Source organism: Cervus elaphus, chromosome 2, assembly GCF_910594005.1.
Source record: "Cervus elaphus chromosome 2, mCerEla1.1, whole genome shotgun sequence".
Taxonomy (NCBI): Eukaryota; Metazoa; Chordata; class Mammalia; order Artiodactyla; family Cervidae; genus Cervus; species Cervus elaphus.
Genome location: NC_057816.1, coordinates 48,208,126 through 48,229,526, shown reverse-complemented (window position 1 = coordinate 48,229,526; position 21,401 = coordinate 48,208,126). Strand labels below are relative to the sequence as shown.

General features: G+C 40.7%; 1 protein-coding gene across 1 annotated transcript in view; it reads right to left on the bottom strand.

Annotated features, from left to right (window-relative positions):
• Positions 1 to 21,401, bottom strand: part of HEPHL1 (hephaestin like 1) — a 94,429-nt gene that overhangs the window by 7,225 nt on the left and 65,803 nt on the right. The window contains exons 13-17 of the mRNA XM_043877033.1: positions 20,999 to 21,138; positions 18,295 to 18,435; positions 6,388 to 6,494; positions 3,061 to 3,283; positions 1,635 to 1,774 (exon numbers count right to left, since the gene is read on the bottom strand). Coding sequence (XP_043732968.1) covers positions 1,635 to 1,774; positions 3,061 to 3,283; positions 6,388 to 6,494; positions 18,295 to 18,435; positions 20,999 to 21,138 — 751 coding nt within the window. The remainder of the gene's footprint in view (positions 1 to 1,634; positions 1,775 to 3,060; positions 3,284 to 6,387; positions 6,495 to 18,294; positions 18,436 to 20,998; positions 21,139 to 21,401) is intronic.

Genomic DNA, 21,401 nt, shown 5'->3' with positions numbered 1-21,401 from the left:
GTCCATAGATTCGTGGATTTATCTCTGGGCTTTCTATTCTGTTCCACTGATCTGTATTTCTGTCTTTGTGCCAGTACCATACTGTCTTGATGACTGTGGCTTTGTAGTAGAGTCTGAAGTCAGGCAGGTTGATTCCTCCAGTTCCATTCTTCTTTCTCAAGATTACTTTGGCTATTCGAGGTTTTTTGTATTTCCATACAAATTGTGAAATTATTTGTTCTAGTTCTGTGAAAAATACCGTTGGTAGCTTGATAGGGATTGCATTGAATCTATACATTGCTTTGGGTAGAATAGTCATTTTGACAATATTGATTCTTCCAATCCATGAACACGGTATGTTTCTCCATCTGTTTGTGTCCTCTTTGATTTCTTTCATCAGTGTTTTATAGTTTTCTATGTATAGGTCTTTTGTTTCTTTAGGTAGATATACTCCTAAGTATTTTATTCTTTTTGTTGCAATGGTGAGTGGTGTTGTTTCCTTAATTTCTCTTTCTTTTTTTTTCATTGTTAGTATATAGGAATGCAAGGGATTTCTGTGTGTTAATTTTATATCCTGCAACTTTACTATATTCATTGATTAGCTCTAATAATTTTCTGGTAGAGTCTTTAGGGTTTTCTATGTAGAGGATCATGTCATCTGCAAACAGCGAGAGTTTCATTTTTCTTTTCCTATCTGGATTCCTTTTACTTCTTTTTCTGCTCTGATTGCTGTGGCCAAAACTTCCAACACTATGTTGAATAGTAGTGGTGAGAGTGGGCACCCTTGTCTTGTTCCAGATTTCAGGGGAAATGCTTTCAATTTTTCACCATTGAGGGTAGTACTTTCTATCTTAAACTGTGTTGAATAAATATACTGAGGGGAGAGGATATTAGATGTTTCATTAGTTACTATTTATTTCCGTGTAACTGGAAAAGGGGCAGTGCAGGTTTTCCTTGCAGATTAGACACGATTATTCATTTCTATCTGCTTCCTTGTATACTGCACAGCACCTGAGATGACAGACATTTGGATCTTATCCCAGGGATTCTGATACATCAGGTCTGGAGCCTAGCAATCTGTTTCTTAAACTGCTCCACAGGTTATTCACCACTCAGATGGTACAGCTTGATGCTTGAAAGGCAGGAAGCCACATGTGGTAGAGCCCAGTCCACTAGGGCAAAAGTCAAGGTAACATTTCGGACCCAAGACAAAGCTTGAAATATCTCATTTACTAGAGAGAGCTAGTCTGTTGGCTAAGCACATAGAAAAGAAACAGGAGACGGAAAGGGAAAGAAAAAGAAAAGAAAAAAAGAAAAAGGGACAAAATACTGTGGATGCCTTCATTTGCAATATTAGTGGTATACTCCAGAGTGGCTGGAATTATCCCCATATAACTGATAAGAAAACTCTCATCCGAAGCTCAGAGAGTGTGTGTGTTGTTGTGTTTTTTTTTAAAAAGCACAATAAAATACATATTAAGAAATATTTGTCAGGGGAAGGACATAATCATATTTCTCTGTTCCATTCTCTAGCATTCACTACTACCCCTTGTGGTTTGTGAAAGCCTTATTGTCAAATAACTCAAATTTCACAATGGAAATATATTGAATCTGTTAATTCAATGTGTTCCCCAAAGCATTTCTCTTACACGTACCTTGAAAAGAAAGCTCTCAGCATGATAATGAATGGTGTGTATGTCCACTTCATCTCCTACTCCTAACAGGTACCAGTTGGTCATTGTGTCTTCATTCATGATGAGTCCATGAAGGTTCCCAAAAATCTTCCCATTAATAGCTAAGAAGGTAAAAGAAAACAGCCTCTCGTTAATGATGATTACTTAATCTGGTTTTAGAAACAATTCAAGAAGATCTTTATGTCACCAACATTTTCATTTGCCTGATAAACATGTAACCATCCCACTCACACTTACCAATGGCCCCACCATTTTAGACCCAGAATTCAGAGTAGTAAGAAATCTTTATAAAAGAGAGCCAGAAAATAGAAATAGCAGTTTGTTTTTAAAAGCTGTCTCTTGGGTAGCAGTACATGTTGGTTGGTTGGTTGTTTATTTGAAATATTCTTTTTATGGAGTGGATTACAGACTCGTGTGTGGGGTCACCAGATTTACACCATTCTACAGCTGAGTGAGCACAAGCATGGAGAATCGAGTTTATGTAAATCAAAACTGAACAATTTAAAAGGTCCAATTAATATTTCATTTTCTGAGAACTAGCTTGGGGCAAGTTGCTAAACTTGGCTAAATCTCCAAGAGAAGGAAAGGTTCCAAGAGAAGGAAAGTTTCCCACAGGCCTGAGCCCATGATCTAACAATGACAAAGCAAGCTCAAGCTAGGCTGACATGATAGGGACTTTCACTCCTCTGTTTTCTACGAACTTTTTATTCTGTGCATCATGACACAACCAAATGAGTTACATTCATTAAAAAGAAACTGCATAGAGGGAGGCAAAATTATAGGGGAGAGAGTAGCTGAATCAGAAATCAGGTTGCTATATTCTAATCAATGTTAGCAATTAACTAGCTTTCTTATCTTGGGCAGGACCTATCTTTTTGCACACTGTTGGTCAAAAGTAGATCTTGGTGAGAGAGTATAAATATGTCAATTAGAACACATTACTTCCACTTAAAAAACAAGAAGTACCTTAAATTTCAAAGAATTAAATAACAGACACATTAAAACAGAAATTTGGTGATAGTGTTTCATGTTCCAGAGACAGTTAAACCAGGCCCTTAAATTTGAATACAGGTTATCCTGTATTCTTATAGAAATACACCAATAAGTAATCATTCATTTCCTAAGAATTACTTTACAGTCTTATAGTTTAGGGATCCTAGCATTCAGAGACACAGCTGCCTAGACAAATGGTCTGGAACCTTAATGGACCTTGCCGGCAGCCAGTTAGTGGCTTGACTGGTTCCCTCTGAAGGAAAGCTTTGGAGGACTTTCTTCAGTCAAGGTGCCCTTGGGAATGGAGAAGGGCTCAGAGAAGGAGGCTGGGACCTTCCACAGATCTCTATGGACTTATCTCAATAAGGGTCTCCTTTTTAAACCTCTGATATACCATGCATTTTGTTGCTCTCCTCAAAATCATCAGAGGGCTTAAAATCTCGTGGATCTTTATTAAGATACTTCTTAATATTGTCATCCAGATACCAGGATTCATTCTCGTTAAATACCAAAAACAAGAGAGCAAATTCATAATCAACGTCGCTTCTTCTTCCCTTTTCATTCAACACTCCTTCTCTGCATGTAATCAGAGGACCCATCAAACCACTGTATGTATCCTGAAAGAAAAATAAACTGAATTAGAAGAGCCTTTAAATAATTTAATAATACAGATTAGTTGCTTGTAAGAGTCACTGCAAAAAGACTAAAAGACAATTGACCGTGAAATAAGTACTAAGAAACCCTGAAGAATCAGGATGATCTTTGCTAAAATTTAATATTATTTCTAAAACTTTGCTGAGAGTGAGTTTTATAAGGGCTGAGGCTGTGTCCTTTACTCATTGTTGAGCTTCCAGAGCTTGGCTGTCTACTACATAGAAGGTGTGCAATAAATATTTGTTGAATAAATGAATGCTTATTTCTATTTTCCTGTGTGTTTTTCAAGTGAGACTATATTTTTTAATTGAATTATAGTGGATTTACAAGGTTGTATTAGTTTCAGATGTACAACAAAGTGATCCAGTTATGCATATATATATATATATATATATATATATATATATATTATTTTACAGATTCTTTTCCATTATCAGTTACTACAAGATATTGAATATAGTTCCCTGTGATATAGAATAAGTCCTTGTTGTTTATCTATTTTGTATGTGGCGGTGGTGTGTGCTCAGTTGTGTCCGACTCTGTGACCCCATGGACTGTAGTCCACCAGCTTCCTCTGTCCATGGGATTTTACAGGCAAGAGTACTGGAGTGGGTTGCCAATTCCTTCTCCAATTTTCTATGCAGTGTGTATCTATTAATCCCAAACTCCTAATTTATCCCCCACCCCTCGTTTTCCTCTTTGGTAACCATAAATTTGTTTTCTATGTCTGTAAGCATATTTCTGTTTTATAAGTAAGTTCATTTGTATCTTTTTTTTTAGATTCCACATGTAAGTGATTTCATACAATATTTGTCTTTGTCTGACTGACTTCACTTAGTATAATCATCTCTAGTTCCATCTATGTTGCTGCAAATGGTATTATTTCATTTTTTTAATGGCTGAGTAATATTCAGACATTGATTGTGTGTATATATACACACAACATGTTCTTTACCCATTCGTCTGTCAGTGGACATTTAGGTTGCTTGCCTGTTGTGTTTATTGTAAATAGTGCTGCTATGAACATTGAATGTATCTTTTTGAATTATGGTTTTCTCTGGGTTATGTGCCCAGAAATAGGATCGCTGGATCATATGCTAACTCTGTTTTTAGTTTTTTAAGAAACCTCCATCCTGTTCTCCACAGTGGCTGCACCAATTCACATTCCCACCAACAGTGTAGGAGGGTTTCCTTTTCTCCACACCCTCTCCAGCATTTATTATTTGTAGACTTTTTGATGATGGCCATTCTGACCAGTGTGAGGTGATACCCAAGTGGGACTGTATTTATAACTATATACAAATGCTTATATTCCATTTTCTATGGGTAAAGTTTTCTTGGGAACTGATATGAGCCCATGAATGATTTTCGTATCGAGTTTTTCAGCCCTGAGCTTCTTTTGAACTCCCACATTTCCATCTGCCTATTTAAATATTCCACCTGGATGCCTCCTGCAACAATTCAATCTGCTAATGAGACTTTCTAAGGTGTATTTCCCTCAAACCATTTCCTTCTCATGAATTCCCTATTTCTGTTAGTAGCACTATGATGTTCCCTGTCACTTAGGTCAGAAAACTTGATGATCAGTGTTTAATTCCTCATTTTCCTCACTTTGTCCCATGTTGTGCGTGTGTGTGTGCTCAGTCGCTAAGTGATGTTGGACTCTTTGCAGCCTTATGAACTGTAGCCCACCAGGCTCCTCTGTCCATGGAATTTTCCAGGCAAGAACACTGGAGTGGGTCGCCATTTCCTCCGCCAGGGGTCGTCCCATCTCATTTACTATCAAATCTTAAATTTTTCCCCCTTCACAGTGTCTCTTCATTCTGTGACTTTCTCTTCATTCTATCCACCATCCTTCTAGTGTAAGATCGTTTTGTTTTTTGGCCCCACCCTACAGTCTGTGGGATATTATCTCCTGGACCAGGGATTGAACCTGTCCTACAAAAGTCACCAGATTCAGAATTGTGATATAATTATGGATGTGCACATGTATTATTTCCCCCAAAGATGATAAATTCCTTCAAGACAAGAATATTTTCAGCCCTCATAGTACTTGGTGAGGTCATTTGCACATCACAGTGGCTCAATAAATATTTGTAGGTATGCACAAAGCAATCAACAAAAGATGTGGACTTCCCATGATTCTACTTTGGTTTTTGTTTTTTGTTTCAAGTGCCTGGTATGTTTCTCCTGAACTCTTGTGCTGTCCAGTACACCTCAAAGACACTAATTATATCAGATATGACCTTAGTTTGGACTTCAATTATGATATATAATTCAAGATTAGATGTTTTATACATACATATCTGACTCAAGTTCAATATTGAATCTTTGCCTTTAATTTCTAAGTAAAGTTAGCCTATTTATCACTCAGACAGTTTGGAGTTTATTACTAAGTTTTTGTGGAGTGTGCTTTCTTTCCTGAGCCCTGATGGTACTGGAAAAGATTTTAAAATTGGGTAATATCATAAACCATGTTAAAAATTAAAATATATATTTATTTTTTGGTTATCTAATTTACATATCTTCTCTTGCTTCAAACTTCCTTAAAAGTTCTAAATTTAGTAATTTGAGGTCTTATTTTCTTTCCCCTACACTTTAGATCAAGGGCCAGCAAACTTTGTTTTTGTAAAGTGCCATATAGCAAATGGCTTCCCTTGTGTCTCAGATGGTAAACAATCTGTCTGCAATGCAGATCTGGGTTCTAGATGGAATGATCCCTCGGAGAAGGGAAAGGCTACCCACTCCAGTATTCTGGCCTGGAGAATTCCATAGACTGTATAGCCCATGGGGTCACAAAGAGTCAGACATGACTGAGCAACTTTCACTTCACTTCACTTCACATAGCAAGAATGTTTTACTTTGTGAACCATACCATTTCCATCACAGCTACTCAACTTCATCACCAATAATGCAAATAAATGGGCAAATGGGCATGGCCACAGTTTGAGACCCCTGCTTGAAACCAATACACCTCTTCATATATACCCACCGTAATTGTGATAACTTGAATGGTCAACTGAAAACCATATCACTTTGAGCATTTTGGCGGCTCTCTCCACCTTACCTTCACAAAGTTTACTGTTGAATAGTAAACCCATGGAATACAATTTGGGTCAGATGGCCCTGGACCGGACCTTTTAGGGACATTCCATCTGTAGGTTTTTATTTCTCCTGAAACAAATAAGAAGAAATAGAAAAAAAATTTAATTATGTGATCTCTGTTCCAGACAATTTACCTGAAGAAATACAAACAGATTCTTTGTATATTTTGATTAAAGTTACTGCTGGGGAGAATTACCCATTCAATAGAAATGTTCCTGTTAAACTCATACCTTGACTTTCTGCAGGTTCATAATGATAGATTTTCATTTCAGCCTTCCATCCTAGTTTGATGCTTTTTCTCCTCAAATTTTGTATCTCCTTCCCAAGAGTTATATGCTTGAGCACACTTGAGTTGCCGTGGGCCTCAGCCTTGGCTTCTTGTGGAATCACCAGGGAGCTTTGTAAACCCTCATTGCTCAGACCTCATCCCAAACCAATGAAATTAGAATATCTGCAATCTATTATTGGTGTACAAATATATTCCTTAAGCTTCTCAGGCAATTCTAATGTGCAGGCAAGTGAAATCTAGCTGGAACCAGAGAGAATCAGAGAGGCCTAGTTTCAAATCTCAACCCTAATGACTTGTTTCCATTCCACCTTTGACAAGTTACTTTACTTCACTGACCTTTGAAAAGTGAGGGCTTCCTTGGTGGCTCAGGTGGTAAAGAATCTGCCTGCAAATCAGGAGACCTGGATTTGGTCCCTGGATAGGAAAGATCCCCTGGAGAAGGGAATGGCTACCCAGTCCAGACGCATGCCTGGTTTTCACTTAGCTTTTGACAAGCTACTTAACCTTCACAGACCTTTAGTTTCCTTATTTGTAAAGTGGATTAGTCAACCCAGTTTTCAAACTATTGTGAAGATTAAATGAAATAAAATATCTAGGAAAGTGCCTCACATTGAGGTCAGTCAATAATTATTAATGTGTATATATGTGTGCATGCTAAGTCGCTTCAGTTGTGTCCAACTCTGTGCAACCCAATGGACTATAGCCCACCAGGTTCCTCTGTCCATGGGAATTCTCCAGGCAAGAATACTGGAGTGGGTTGCCATGCCCTCCTCCAAGGGATCTTCCTGACCCTGGGATCAAATCCATGTCTCTTATGTCTCCTGCATTGGCAGGCGGGTTCTTTACTGCTAGCGCCACCTGGGAAACCCCGAAATGTTAGTCGCTCAGTCATGTCCGACTCTGTGCAACCCCATGGACTGTAGCCCGCCAGGCTCTTTTGTCCATGGAATTCTCCAGGCAAGAACACCAAAGTAGATTGCCATGCCCTTCTCCAGGGGATCTTTCCAACCCAGGGATCGAACCTAAGTCTCCCATGTTTCAGGCAGATTCTTTACCGTCTGAGCCACCATGCAAGAGTTAGTTTGTATGTATGCTAGCAACAAATGCATGCACTCCCTCTGGTCAGGCCCCATATCTGTGAATCCCCTGTGACTGACCCAGAGCCTTGCAGAGGAACCATATATTACTCATGAGTTATCAAGATAATCACATTGTAAAAGGCTCATTTAAATTATCTCCTTTTGAACTATCTGAGTCCCATCCTCACCCTATAAGGACAAACAGTTTATAGATGAATCTGAGTCACAAAGCAAAACAAAAGTAATGAAGACGTGTGTGAAGTTTTGGTCTGTGTTCATTCATGAAGCAGTTGGTTAGCAATATCATCTTAGGTCTAGTTTCCATGATTTACCCCATGCCTTGGTAATCACAAGATAAACATCTGATATTTACCTTTCTAAATGCAAGTGACTATGGGTGTGGGGTTATTAAAGTTGAAACAATCCATTGTCCACCCACCTGGAAGCCAAGTTCTCAACAAAAAGAGGATGCTCAGTAAATGTTTGTTGAGTGATAAAATGAAAAGAAGATGAAGAAGATGGAGGAAGGGGAGAAGAAGGAGAGAGGAAATCTGAGGGGGCTTCAGTTCAATCGTGTCCGACTCTTTGTGAACCATGGACTGTAGCACACCAGGCTTCCCTGTCCATCACCAACTCCCGGAGCTTACTCAAACTCATGTCCATCGAGTCAGTGATACCATCCAACCATCTTGTCCTCTGTCGACCCCTTCTCCTCCCGCCTTCAGTCTTTCCCAGCATCAGGGTCTTTTCCAATGAGTCAGCTCTTCACATCAGATGGCCAAAGTATTGGAGCTTCAGCTTCAGCATCAGTCCTTCCAATGAATATTCAGGACTGATTTCCTTTAGGATGGACTGGTTGGATCTCCTTGCAGTCCAAGGGACTCTCAAGAATCTTCTCCAACACCACAGTTCAAAAGTATCAGTTCTTCAGCATTTAGGTTTCTTTATGATCCAACACTCACATCCATACATGACTACTGAAAAACCACAGCTTTGACTAGATGGACTTTGTCGGCATAGTAATGTCTCTGCTTTTTAATGTGCTGTCTAAGTTGGTCATAGCTTTTCTTCCAAAGAGAAAGTGTCTTTTAATTTCATGGCTGCAATCACCATCTACAGTGATTTTGGAGCCAAAACAAATAAAGTCTTTCACTATTTCCATTGTTTCCCCATCTATTTGCCATGAAGTGAAGGGACCAGATGCCATGATCTTAGTTTTCTGAATGTTGAGTTTTAAGCCAGCGTTTTCACTCTCCTCTTTCACTTTCATCCAGAAGCTCTTTAGTTCCTCTTTACTTTCTGCCATAAGGGTGGTGTCATCTGCATATCTGAGGTTATTGATATTTCTCCTGGCAATCTTGATTCCAGCTTGTGCTTCATCCAGCCCAGCATTTCTCATGATGTACTCGGCATATAAGTTAAATAAGCAGGGTGACAATACACAGCCTTGACATACTCCTTTTCTTATTTAGAACCAGTCTGTTGTTCCATGTTCAGTTGTAACTGTTGTTTCTTAACCTGAATACAGATTTCTCAGGAGGCAGGTAAGGTGGTCTGGTATTCCCATCTCTTTAAGAATTTTCCACAGTTTGGTGTGAGCCACACAGTCAAAGGCTTTAGCATAGTCAATAAAGCAGAAGTAGATGGTTTTCTGAATTCTCTTGCTTTTTCTATAACCCAGCGGATGTTGGCAATTTGATCTCCAGTTCCTCTGCCTTTTCTAAATCCAGCTTAAACATCTGGAAGGTCACAGTTCATGTACTGTTGAAGCCTGGCTTGGAGAATTTTGAGCATTACTTTACTAGCTTGTGAGATGAGCGCAATTGTGCGGCAGTTTGAACATTCTTTGGCCTTGCCTTTCTTTGGGATTGGAATGAAAACTGACCTTTTCCAGTCCTGTGGCCACTGCTGAGTTTTTCAAATTTGCATATTGAGTGCAGCACTTTCACAGCATCATCTTTCAGGATTTGAAATAGCCCACTAGCTTTGTTTGTAGTGATGTTTCCTAAGGCCCACTTGAATTCACATTCCAGGATGTCTGGCTCTAGGTGAGTGATCACACCATCATGGTTATCTGGGTCATGAAGATCTTTTTTGTACAGTTCTTCTATGTATTCTTGCCACCTCTTCTTAATATCTTCTGCTTCTGTTAGGTCCATACCATTTCTGTCTTTTTTGTGCATGGGGTATCCTTTTTTGGTGGGATCCAACATTCTCCTGTCAATGGTTGTTCAGAAGCAAGTTGTGATTTTGGAGTTCTTGCAGGAGATTAGCACAGAACAATCCAAGATGACAGAGCTTACTTTTCTTAAAATGCTAGCTTGTACTCTTCATCACATTCATACCCTGATTAAACTTTCTTATCCAACTTGCCTGAACTAAGTTAGTTTCTTGCTCCTACCCCCAATCTCTGGGTTCTCCCAAACCTTTCAGACTTATTTGAGACTCCTGTGGGGACTGAATACCTCTGGCTTCAATTAAAAAAAGAAAAAATGCTCCATTGCCACAGTCTATAATCATTTTTCTTCCTACTCTGACAGCCCTCACATCTAGGACTCTTAGAAATCCAGCCAGCCTAGAGGAGCATAGCTGTGTCCCTTGTCACTCGTCACCATCAGGGTCCATCCACCAGGAGGGGTCATGCCAGCTAGCCCACAGCCCTACCAGAGCCCCCACCCCCCAACTCTCATGCCTGATAGGCACCTTTCTTCCTCCCTTTGAAGCTGCTTCAACCATCAAAAATAAATATATTTAATAATTTTTTGATCCATTTTAAACCATTTCCCTCTTCATCAAAGCAAGAAGGGAAGAAGAAAGTACAAAAAATGTGAAGTAGAAAAGATAATCACATTGCTATTTAAAATACCACCATGAAGATGAAACCATTATTAACATTTTGGCTTATTTCCCTCTGATCTTTCTTCTTATTTGTACTTTGCTTAACAAATCTTTCCCATGTAATGTAAAATATTTTTTTTCATTAAAACGTGTTCGTTAAATCTTTATTAAATATCATTTAATGGCTACACAATGGTCTGCTATAAAAATATTCCAAAATTTACTTGTTTCTCTGTATATAGACATTTAGATGTTCATGAAAAGTTTCTTGATGCAGTTTGAAGCAGCTTTTGATACTGGGGTAGGAAGTGGCAGAAATTGGAATAGTAACCAGTAAAGATTTTCCTTCCTACAACCCCATCCTTAAACAGGTAGCTTGCTAACTTTTTGATTCATTAGATTGTTCTCTTTTCTTATTTTTTACATCTTTAAATTTTTGATTTAATGATCTTTATTGAAATTGCTACAGCATTGTTATCGTTCTTCTGTTTTTCTGTGTATTCTTGCTACTTCTTCTTAATATCTTCTGCTTCTGTTAGTTCAGTTCAATTCAGTGACTCAGTCGTGTCCAACTCTTTGTGACCCCATGAATCACAGCACGCCAGGCCTCCCTGTCCATCACCAACTCCCGGAGTCTACCCAAACCCATGCCCATTAAGTCGGTGATGCCATCCAGCCATCTCATCCTCTGTCGTCCCCTTCTCCTCCCACCCTCAATCCTTCCCAGCATCAGGGTCTTTTCCAATGAGTCAACTCTTCGCATGAGGTGGCCAAAGTATTCGAGTTTCAGCTTCAACATCAGTCCTTCCAATGAAGCCGAGAGGAGCTACCCCACATCCAAGGAGCGGCGGCTGCATGGGTGCCAAGAGGAGCTACTCCACATTCAAGGGCAGGAGGGGCGGCCGTGAAGAGATACCCCACGTCCAGGGTAAGAGAAACCCAAGTAAGATGGTAGGTATTGCAAGAGGGCATCAGAGAGCAGACACACCAAAACCATAATCACAGAAATCTAGTCAATCTGATGACACAGACCACAGTCTTGTCTAACTCAATGAAACTAAGCCATGCCGTGTGGGGCCACCCAAGACGGTCGGGTCACGGTGGAGAGGGCTGACAGAATGTGGTCCACTGGAGAAGGGAATGGCAAACCACTTCAGTATTCTTGCCTTGAGAACCCCATGAACAGTATGAAAAGGCAAAATGGTAGGATACTGAAAGAGGAACTCCCCAGGTCGATAGGTGCCCAATATGCTACTGGAGATCAGTGGAGAAATAACTCCAGAAAAAATGAAGGGATGGAGCCAAAGCAAAAACAATACCCAGTTGTGGATGTGACTGGTGATGGAAGCAAGGTCTGATGCTATAAAGAGCAATACTGCATAGGAACCTGGAATGTTAGGTCCACGAATCAAGGCAAATTGGAAGTAGTCAAACAGGAGATGGCAAGAGTGAACGTCAACATTCTAGGAATCAGCGAACTAAGATAGACTGGAATGGGTGACTTTAACTCAGATGACCATTCTATCTACTACTGTGGGCAGGAATCCCTTAGAAGAAATGGAGTAGCCATCATGGTCAACAAAGAGTCCGAAATGCAGTACTTGGATGCAATCTCAAAAATGACAAAATGATCTCCATTCGTTTCCAAGGCAAACCATTCTATCACGGTAATCCAAGCCTATGCCCCAACCAGTAACGCTGAAGAAGCTGAAGTTGAACAGTTCTATGAAGACGTACAAACCTTTTAGAACTAACACCCAAAAAAGATGTCCTTTTCATTATAGGGGACTGGAATGCAAAAGTAGGAAGTCAGGAAACACCTGGAGTAACAGGCAAATTTGGCCTTGGAATATGGATTGAAGCAGGGCAATGGCTACTAGAGTTTTGCCAAGAGAATGCACTGGTCATAGCAAACACACTCTTCCAAGAACACAAGAGAAGACTCTACACATGGATATCACCAGATGGTCAACACCAAAATCAGATTGATTATATTCTTTGCAGCCAAAGAGGGAGAAGCTCTATACAGTCAGCAAAAACAAGACCGGGAGATGACTGTGGCTTAGATCATGAACTCCTTATTGCCAAATTCAGACTTAAATTGAAGAAAGTGGGGAAAACCACTAGACCATTCAGGTATGACCTAAATCAAATCCCTTATGATTATACAGTGGCAGTGAGAAATAGATTTAAGGGACTAGATCTGATAGACAGAGTGCCTGATGAACTATGCATGGAGGTTCGTGACATTGTACAGGAGACAGGGAAAAAGACCATCCCCATGGAAAAGAAATGCAAAAAACAAAATGGCTGTCTGAGGAGGCCTTACAAATAGCTGTGAAAAGAAGAGAAGTGAAAAGGAAAGATATTCCCATCTGAATGCAGAGTTCCAAAGAATAGCAAGGAGAGATAAAAAAGCCTTCCTCTGCGATCAATGCAAAGAAATAGAGGAAAACAACAGAATGGGAAAGACTAGAGATCTCTTCAAGAAAATTAGAGATACCAAGGGAACATTTCATGCAAAGATGGGCTCGATAAAGGACAGAAATGGTATGGACCTAACAGAAGCAGAAAGGAAGAGGTGGCAAGAATACACAGAAGAACTGTACAAAAAAGATCTTCATGACCCAGATAATCACAATGGTGTGATCACTCACCTAGAGCTAGACATCCTGAAATGTGAAGTCAAGTGGGCCTTAGAAAGCATCACTATGAACAAAGCTAGTGGAGGTGATGGAATTCCAGTTGAGCTATTTCAAATCCTGAAGGATGATGCTGTGAAAGTGCTGCACTCAATATGCCAGGAAATTTGGAAAACTCAGCAGTGACCACAGGACTGGAAAAAGTCAGTGTTCATTCCAATCCCAAAGAAAGGCAATGCCAAAGAATGCTCAAACTACCACACAATTGCACTCATCTCCCACACTAGTAAAGTAATGCTCAAAATTCTCCAAGCCAGGTTTCAGCAATACGTGAACTGTGAACTTCCAGATGTTCAAGCTGGTTTTAGAAAAGGCAGAGGAACCAGAGATCAAATTGTCAACATCCGCTGGATCATGGAAAAAGCAAGAGAGTTCCAGAAAAACATCTATTTCTGCTTCATTGATTATGCCAAAGCCTTTGACTGTGTGGATTACAATAAACTGTGGAAAATTCTTAAAGAGATGGGAATACCAGACCACCTGACCTGTCTCTTGAGAAAACTGTATGCAGGTCAGGAAGCAACAGTTAGAACTGGACATGAAACAACAGACTGATTCCAAATAGGAAAAGGGGTACATCAAGGCTGTATATTGTCACCCTGCTTATTTAACTTATATGCAGAGTACATCATGAGAAATGCTGGGCTGGAAGAAGCACAAGCTGGAATCAAGATTTCCAGGAGAAATATCAATAACCTCAGATATGCAGATGACACCACCCTTATGGCAGAAAGTGAAGAACTAAAGAGCCTCTTGATGAAAGTCAAAGAGGAGAGTGAAAAAGTTGGCTTAAAGCTCAATATTCAGAAAACTAAGATGATGGTATCCAGTCTCATCACTTCATGGCAAATAGATGGGGAAAGTGGAAATAGTGTCAGACTTTATTTTTTGGGACGCCAAAAATCACTGCAAATGGTGACTGCAGCCATGAAATTAAAAGACACCTACTACTTGGAAGGAAAGTTATGACCAACCTAGATAGCATATTAAAAAGCAGAGACATTACTTTGCCAACAAAGGTCCATCTAGTCAAGGCTATGGTTTTTCCAGTGGTCATGTATGGATGTGAGAGTTGGACTGTGAAGAAAGCTGAGCACCGAAGAATTGATGCTTTTGAACTGTGGTGTTGGAGAAGACTCTTGAGAGGCCTTTGGACTGCAAGGAGATCCAACCCGTCCATCCTAAAGGAGATCAGTCCTGGGTGTTCATTGGAAGGACTGCTTCTGTTAGGTCCACACCATTTCTGGAAAAGGTCAGTTTTCATTCCAATCCCAAGGAAAGGCAATGCCAAAGAATGCTCAAACTGCCACACAATTGCACTCATCTCACACACTAGCAAAGTAATGCTCAAAATCTCCAAGGCATGCTTCAACAGTACATGAACCCAGAACTTCCAGATGTTCAAGCTGGATTTAGAAAAGGTAGAAGAACCATAGATGAAACTGCCAACATCCGTTGGATCATCAAAAAAGCAAGAGAGTTCCAGAAAAACATCTACTTCTGCTTTATTGACTCCTCCAAAGCCTTTGACTGCATAGATCACACCAAATTGTGGAAAATTATTAAAGAGTAGGGAATACCAGACCACCTTACCTTCCTCCTGAGAAGTCTGTATGCAGGTCAAGAAGCAACAGTTGGAACTGGATATGAAACAAGACCGGTTCCAAATTAGGAAAGGAGTATGTCAAAGCTGTGTATTGTCACCCTGCTTATTTAATTTATATGCAGAGTATATCATGCAAAATTCCAGGCTGGATGAAGCACAAGCTAGAATCAAGATTGCCAGGAGAACTATCAATAACCTCATATATGCAGATGACACAACCCTTATGACAGAAAGCAAAGAGGAACTAACAAGGCTCTGGATGAAAGTGAAAGAAGGGAGTGAAAAAGTTGGCTTAAAACTCAACATTCAGATAAGATCATGACAACCGGTCCCATCACTTCATGGCAAATAGATGGAGAAACAATGGAAATGGTGAAAGACTTTATTTGTTTCAGCTCCAAAATCACTGCAGATAGTGACTGCAGCCATGAAATTAAAAGACACTTGCTCCTTGGAAGAAAAACTATGACCAACCTAGATAGCATTTAAAAAGCAGAGACATTACTATGCCAACAAAGGTCCATCTGATCAAAGCTATGGTTTTTCCAGTAGTCATGTATGGATGTGAGAGTTGGACTATAAAGAAAGGTGAGTGCCAAAGAATTGATGCTTTTGAACTGTGGTGTTGGAGAAAGACTCTTGAGAGTCCCTTGGACTGCAAGGAGATCCAACCAGTCCATCCTAAAGGATATCAGTCCTGAATATTCATTGGAAGGACTGATGCTGAAGCTGAAATTTCAATATTTTGGTCACCTGATGCAAAGACCTGTCTCATTGGAAAAGACCCTGATGCTGAGATAGATTGAAGGCAGGAGAAGAAGGGGACGACAGAGGATGAGCTAGTTGGATGGCATCACCAACTCAATGGAAATGAGTTTGAGCAAGTTCTGGGAGTTGATGATGGACAGGGAAGCCTGGCGTGCGGCAGTCCATGAGGTCGCAAAGAATCGGACATGACTGAGCAACTGAACTGATAGTATTGTTATAATGTTATTATGTAGTCAGAAGAGGTAAAATGGAATATAACTCCCTCATAATTATTCCTATGGGGTTGCTATCAGTTTTGTAACAGTGGCTCTTAACACTTATTACAACCACATTTCAACTGTGTAAAATTTATGGAAGTTCATTAAATTGTGAAATCTTCTCGCCTTTCAATGCATCAAAAACACGTCAAGGCTGTATATTGTCACCCTGCTTATTTAACCCTTATGCATAGTACATCATGAGAAATGCTGGGCTGGATGAAGCACAAACTGGAATCAAGATTGCCAGGAGAAATTCAATAACCTCAGATATGCAGATGAGACCACCCTTATGGCAGAAAGTGAAGAAGAACTAAAGAGCCTCTTGATGAAAGTCAAAGAGGAGAGTGAAAAAGTTGGCTTAAAGCTCAATATTCAAAAAACTAAGATCATGGCATCTGGTCCCATCACTTCATGGCAAATAGATGGGGAAACAGTGCAAACAGTGTCAGACTTTATTTTTTGGGCTCCAAAATCAGTGTAGATGGTGACTGCAGCCATGAAATTAAAAGACACTAGCTCCTTGGAAGAAAAGCCATGACAAACCTCGACAGCATATTAAAAAGCAGAGACATTACTATGCCTACAAAGGTCCATCTAGTCAAAGCTATGGTTTTTCCAGTAGTCATGTATACATGTGAGAGTTGGACTTAAAGAAAGCTGAGCATTGAAGAATTGATGCTTTTGAACTGTGGTGTTGGAGAAGACTCTTGAGAGTCCCTTGAACTGCAAAGAGTTCTAACCAGTCCATCCTAGAAAATATCAGTCCTGAATATGCATTGTAAGGACTCATGCTGATGCTGAAACTCCAATACTTTGGCCACCTGATGTGAAGAGCTGACTCATTTGAAAAGACCCTGATGTTGGGGAAGATTGAGGGCAGGAGGAGAAGAGGACAACACAGGATGAGGTGGTTAGATGGCATCACCAACTCAATGGACATGAGTTTGGGTAAACTCCAGGAGTTGGTGATGGACAGAGATGCCTGGCATGCTGCGGTTCATGGGGTTGCAAAGAGTCGGACACGACTGAGCAACTGAACTGTACTAACCCCAGAATCCCAGTCCATGCCTCTCCCTTCCTCTGCCTTGGCAACACAAGTCTGTTCTCTATGGCTATGAGTCTGTTTCTGTTTTGTAGATAGATTCCCTTGTGCAATATTTTAGATTCCACAGATAAGTGATATCATGTGTATAACTGAGTCACTTTTGTTATACTTTGGAGATTGGCACAACATTGTAAATCAACTATATACTTCAATTAAAAAAACACAATTAGAGTTCTATCTCTTTTATAAAGCTTTTCTTAACTGTTCCTAATTAAACGAGTCTTCATGGATTTTCTTTCTCTGAAATTTCATCAACCCTCTCAGATATATTCTTGAAAATCTTCACCACTTAGAATTTCAACATATATCATCTGTGTTATTGCTGAAATGATTCATCTTGTCTGTCTTTTTTTTTTTTCTTCCAAACTCATTTTAAGCATCTTGAGAGAAATTCATCCTTAAGAGCTCAGGACCTGAGGTCAAACAGGCTCCACCATTACTAATGTCTGTCCAGGTTGAACTCTTTACTCCTCTTTGCCTCAGTTATCTGTTAAATGAATGTAACACTACCAGATTTCATCAATAACAGGATGTGCATTTTCACAATTTAGCATATCTGATGCCAAGATGTATCTTTCCATCAGTGGCATGTTAAAGTTTAATTGGCAGCATTTAAAAAATGTATTTATTTATTTGGCCACTTTGGGTCTTAGTTGCAACACACAGGATCTTCGTTGCAGTGCGCGGGCTCCAGAGTTCAAGGGCTCAGTAGTGGCGGTGTGCAGGCTTAGTTACACATGGTGTCTTAGCTCCTCAGTCAGGGATTGAATCAAGTCCCCCACATTGGGAGGCAGATTCTTAACTACTCAACCACCAGGGAAGTTCTGACAGCACTTTTTTTTCTTTAACAAGAAAGTAATAATGGCCATTATAATCAATGCTATTAGGCTCAATGAAATATGTTAGTGTCTACCTCCCTGAGTTATTACAAGAATAAGTGAGTTTTTTAATTTTTTTCTAAATTTAAAAGCTGGCACAAGGTTAACATTCAATATGTGCTAGCTGTTATTATGTGTTAATACCCTTTAAGGTCTCTAATAGAGCCCTAGAAACTCCATAAACAGTCACTGGCTGAATAGTAATTTCATATCGGGGTAATAGATGGAACATAATGGAGTAATGATGTTACAATCAGTTTTCCAAGACCCTTCAGAGATCAGAAAAGAAAGGAGTTGAGCCTGGAGTACTTATCAGCATGGAGCAGACCTCTGGGGTAAGTTACCTGGCTTTGTGACGGGCACTTGGAGCCGCTTCCCACTATCCGTGTCCTCCACACCCTGGGCTGAGATGGAGTAGGGCCTACTGGCCTTGTTCATAAATATGATCAGGATGGTGTCCCCCACCTCGGCGTGAATCATTGGGCCTAAAGGCAAAACACAGGTCTGTGTGCATTATCGTTGCTCTTTTCAACATTGGTGTAATTCACGTGTAGGTAGTATTTGACAAAATAAACAAAGGTTAGCCTTGTTATTAGTCTATTTCCTCTAGCAGGTGACATTGGGTAGCATTAAATATCATGTCATGTTTTGCAGTTGGATCAATTGCCTCCTTCACTTACTTATTAGAGAGGCTTTGAGTAAGTCAAGTAACCTACCTGAGTCAAATTCCTCATCTGTAACATGGTCTTAATAGTACCTTTCTCAAAGGTTTACAGTAAGGATTAGATAAAATAATATATGTAAAGTGCTAATTTCAGTAAATTGAGACATAGTAAGTACTCAATAAATGCTTAAATTTTTACTACTGCTGAGACATACTCTCCAGGAAAAACTATATCCACAACACATGGTGACTTTCCATTGTAATCCCCCTGTGTGTAACCTTTGGTTAGTTTAAAACTGCTCAGTATCTGGTAAATAGATATAATAATAGTGAGGATGCAATGAAATACTGAGTATAAAAGGAATTTCTAAGACAACAAAATTAAAACATAAGCATATTGATTTATGATCAATACGGTGATTTCACTAATGAAATTGGATTCCAAACATCCAATGCTATTTCTCAGTATTTGGATACCTGCATGAGACATGCAGTCTTCAGAAAGTGTGTACACGTTTCTGTTAGAAGCAGCCAGCCTGAGTGCCAGTGGAAGTCAGCACAGACATCCCTGGAGAGGTCTGCACCCTCATTGCTGTGGGATGCCCTCACCCAGCACAGGTGCCCATCGGTCCCCAGAACAAGGCACAGACGCAGTTTGCTCAGCCACACTGACAGAGCATCACTCACACAGGGATCACTTGAGAGAGGTAGAAACAGACTTCAGTGGAAGCACCACAGATCTGATCCCTGAGGTTCTCGGGATGTATCTGCACACTATGTTCACAGGGAGATACACTCACAGTTGAGAGTCTGACCACACTCATCCATCATTCACTGGTTCAATCGTGGTTTTAATGCTTTCCTGAGAAACGCAGTTGGTTGTCGGTATTCATGGATGCAGACATAGACGGCCAACAGTACTAAGCCATTTACTGCAAGAGACTTGAGCATTTTGGTGCCTGTGAAGTTTCTGGAACCAATCTCCTGGAACCAGTCCTGGACTGTACTGATAAAGGCCTAAATAAATCTAAATTTGTTGGACTATTATTATCTTTAAAACAAATATTTAGTATGAATCAGACAGTGTCTGAAAAGCACACTGTTTTTTTAAATGATAAAGCTAGAAAAGAAAAATTTAGGCATGTTTTTAAAAGCAGTTTTGGGGTAGTTACAGACGGGGCATGTGCATACATGTAATAGAATCAATATATTTTCATTACCACTTAGATTGCACATGCTTTGCTGTTTTGGTGAGAAGGGGTGAATGCCTTCTGGTTTACTGCCTGGTGGGTCACAGGGAGCAGTGATGACCAGTGTGCCTGTCCTGGGGCCTTGGCAGTTTCCGGGGTGCAGGCGTCTCCCTGATCTGCAGTGAACGAACAGATGGGCCTTCTGCACCCCTGACTAAAGTGGTGCTGAGTTTGCCTCTGATGAAGTTGCTGGTCTGTGTCCTTTTCCTGAGCAAACCAAATTGAGCCCAGCCCCCTCTGCAGATTCAACACCCATTTTTCAGAGATCTGTTCTCTGACTCGGAGACTCAAAAGAAGGAATGTTCCCATGGCAGATGACTCATTGGTATGAAAAACAAGCGTGGGAGCTGATGTTAGCAGATGGTGAAGATGGATGGGGTGGTTAATAATTTATGAAGCAAATAATCGTGTGGTGCATTATTTTGATAATAAGAAACATATTAAAGCCTTAGTAGTTATATAAGTTGCCTTGTCGATTTAAAAACGGCAAAGTCATCTAGATTAGCCCTCTGCTTTAAGATCTCATCTTCACGATGGGGTGACATTCAGGTGACAAGTGGGGAAGGTTAGCAGGAAGAACTTATGCAATCTCTTGGGCAGCCCAGGGTGTCAGACAGATGGAGTCAGTTCTGAGAAGGCCAGGAAGTCAGGGCCCCCGGCACTGCTTCTCGAGTAAAAGGTTCCTCTTTTGTCAGAATGATTTTCATGGTGTGTTGTTAAGGCACTGGCCATGGATGACTGATAACCTTGGAGAAGCTATGGAAATGCTCTGCCTGCTGTTCCGAGGCATCGGTGTTTCGGATGAAAGTTTTCTGGCTCAGCAGAGGGGCGGCCAAGGACCTTTGTGGCAGCAGGTGCTGGTTAGACTGCCTGGATGGCAGGGATTCCTGTTTGTGTGTCATCTGCTGGTCTTTTTATGCTACTGTTTGTGCGAGCTGAGCACATAGCACGCTCCCTGATAATGGGAGAGCAGAAAGCTCTCTCCCTGGGACGAATGCGGTCAGGCTACTCTGTTCCTTCCATTCCTTCTTGGGCAGATGTCTAACCGGGTGTGTGTGTGCGTGTGTGTGTGTGTGTGTGTGTGTGTGCGCGCGCGCGCGCTCTGGCAGTGCACGGCTGTGATCTGTGCCATACCCAGGAGTGCCAAATGCTCCTCTTGTGGCGGTCGAGCTTTGAGCTCCACAAATTCTCCATTGGTGTATTCCCTGTAAACCACTTTCTTATACTGAGAGCCGATCCAGTTTTCAGTGTGGTTCATGAATATATCTCCGTGTCTGCAAATCAGAAGCAACAAGAATTAAAGTTGTTGGAGGGTAGAGAAACCTTGAGTGCTTCTGCATGATTTGGAGGTGCGGGCCCTGGAGCAGTGCTTCCCAAACCTGGCTGTGATCAGGATCTCCCTGGGGAGCTGGGAAGTGGGGCCAGGAATCTGCATTTGAAAGCATCTCTGGGGCTTTAGATGTGGCAGTCCCGCATTGGCCTACATTCCACTCTTGGGAACCACTGCTCTAGAGCCGGGGCGGGACACAGAGAACAG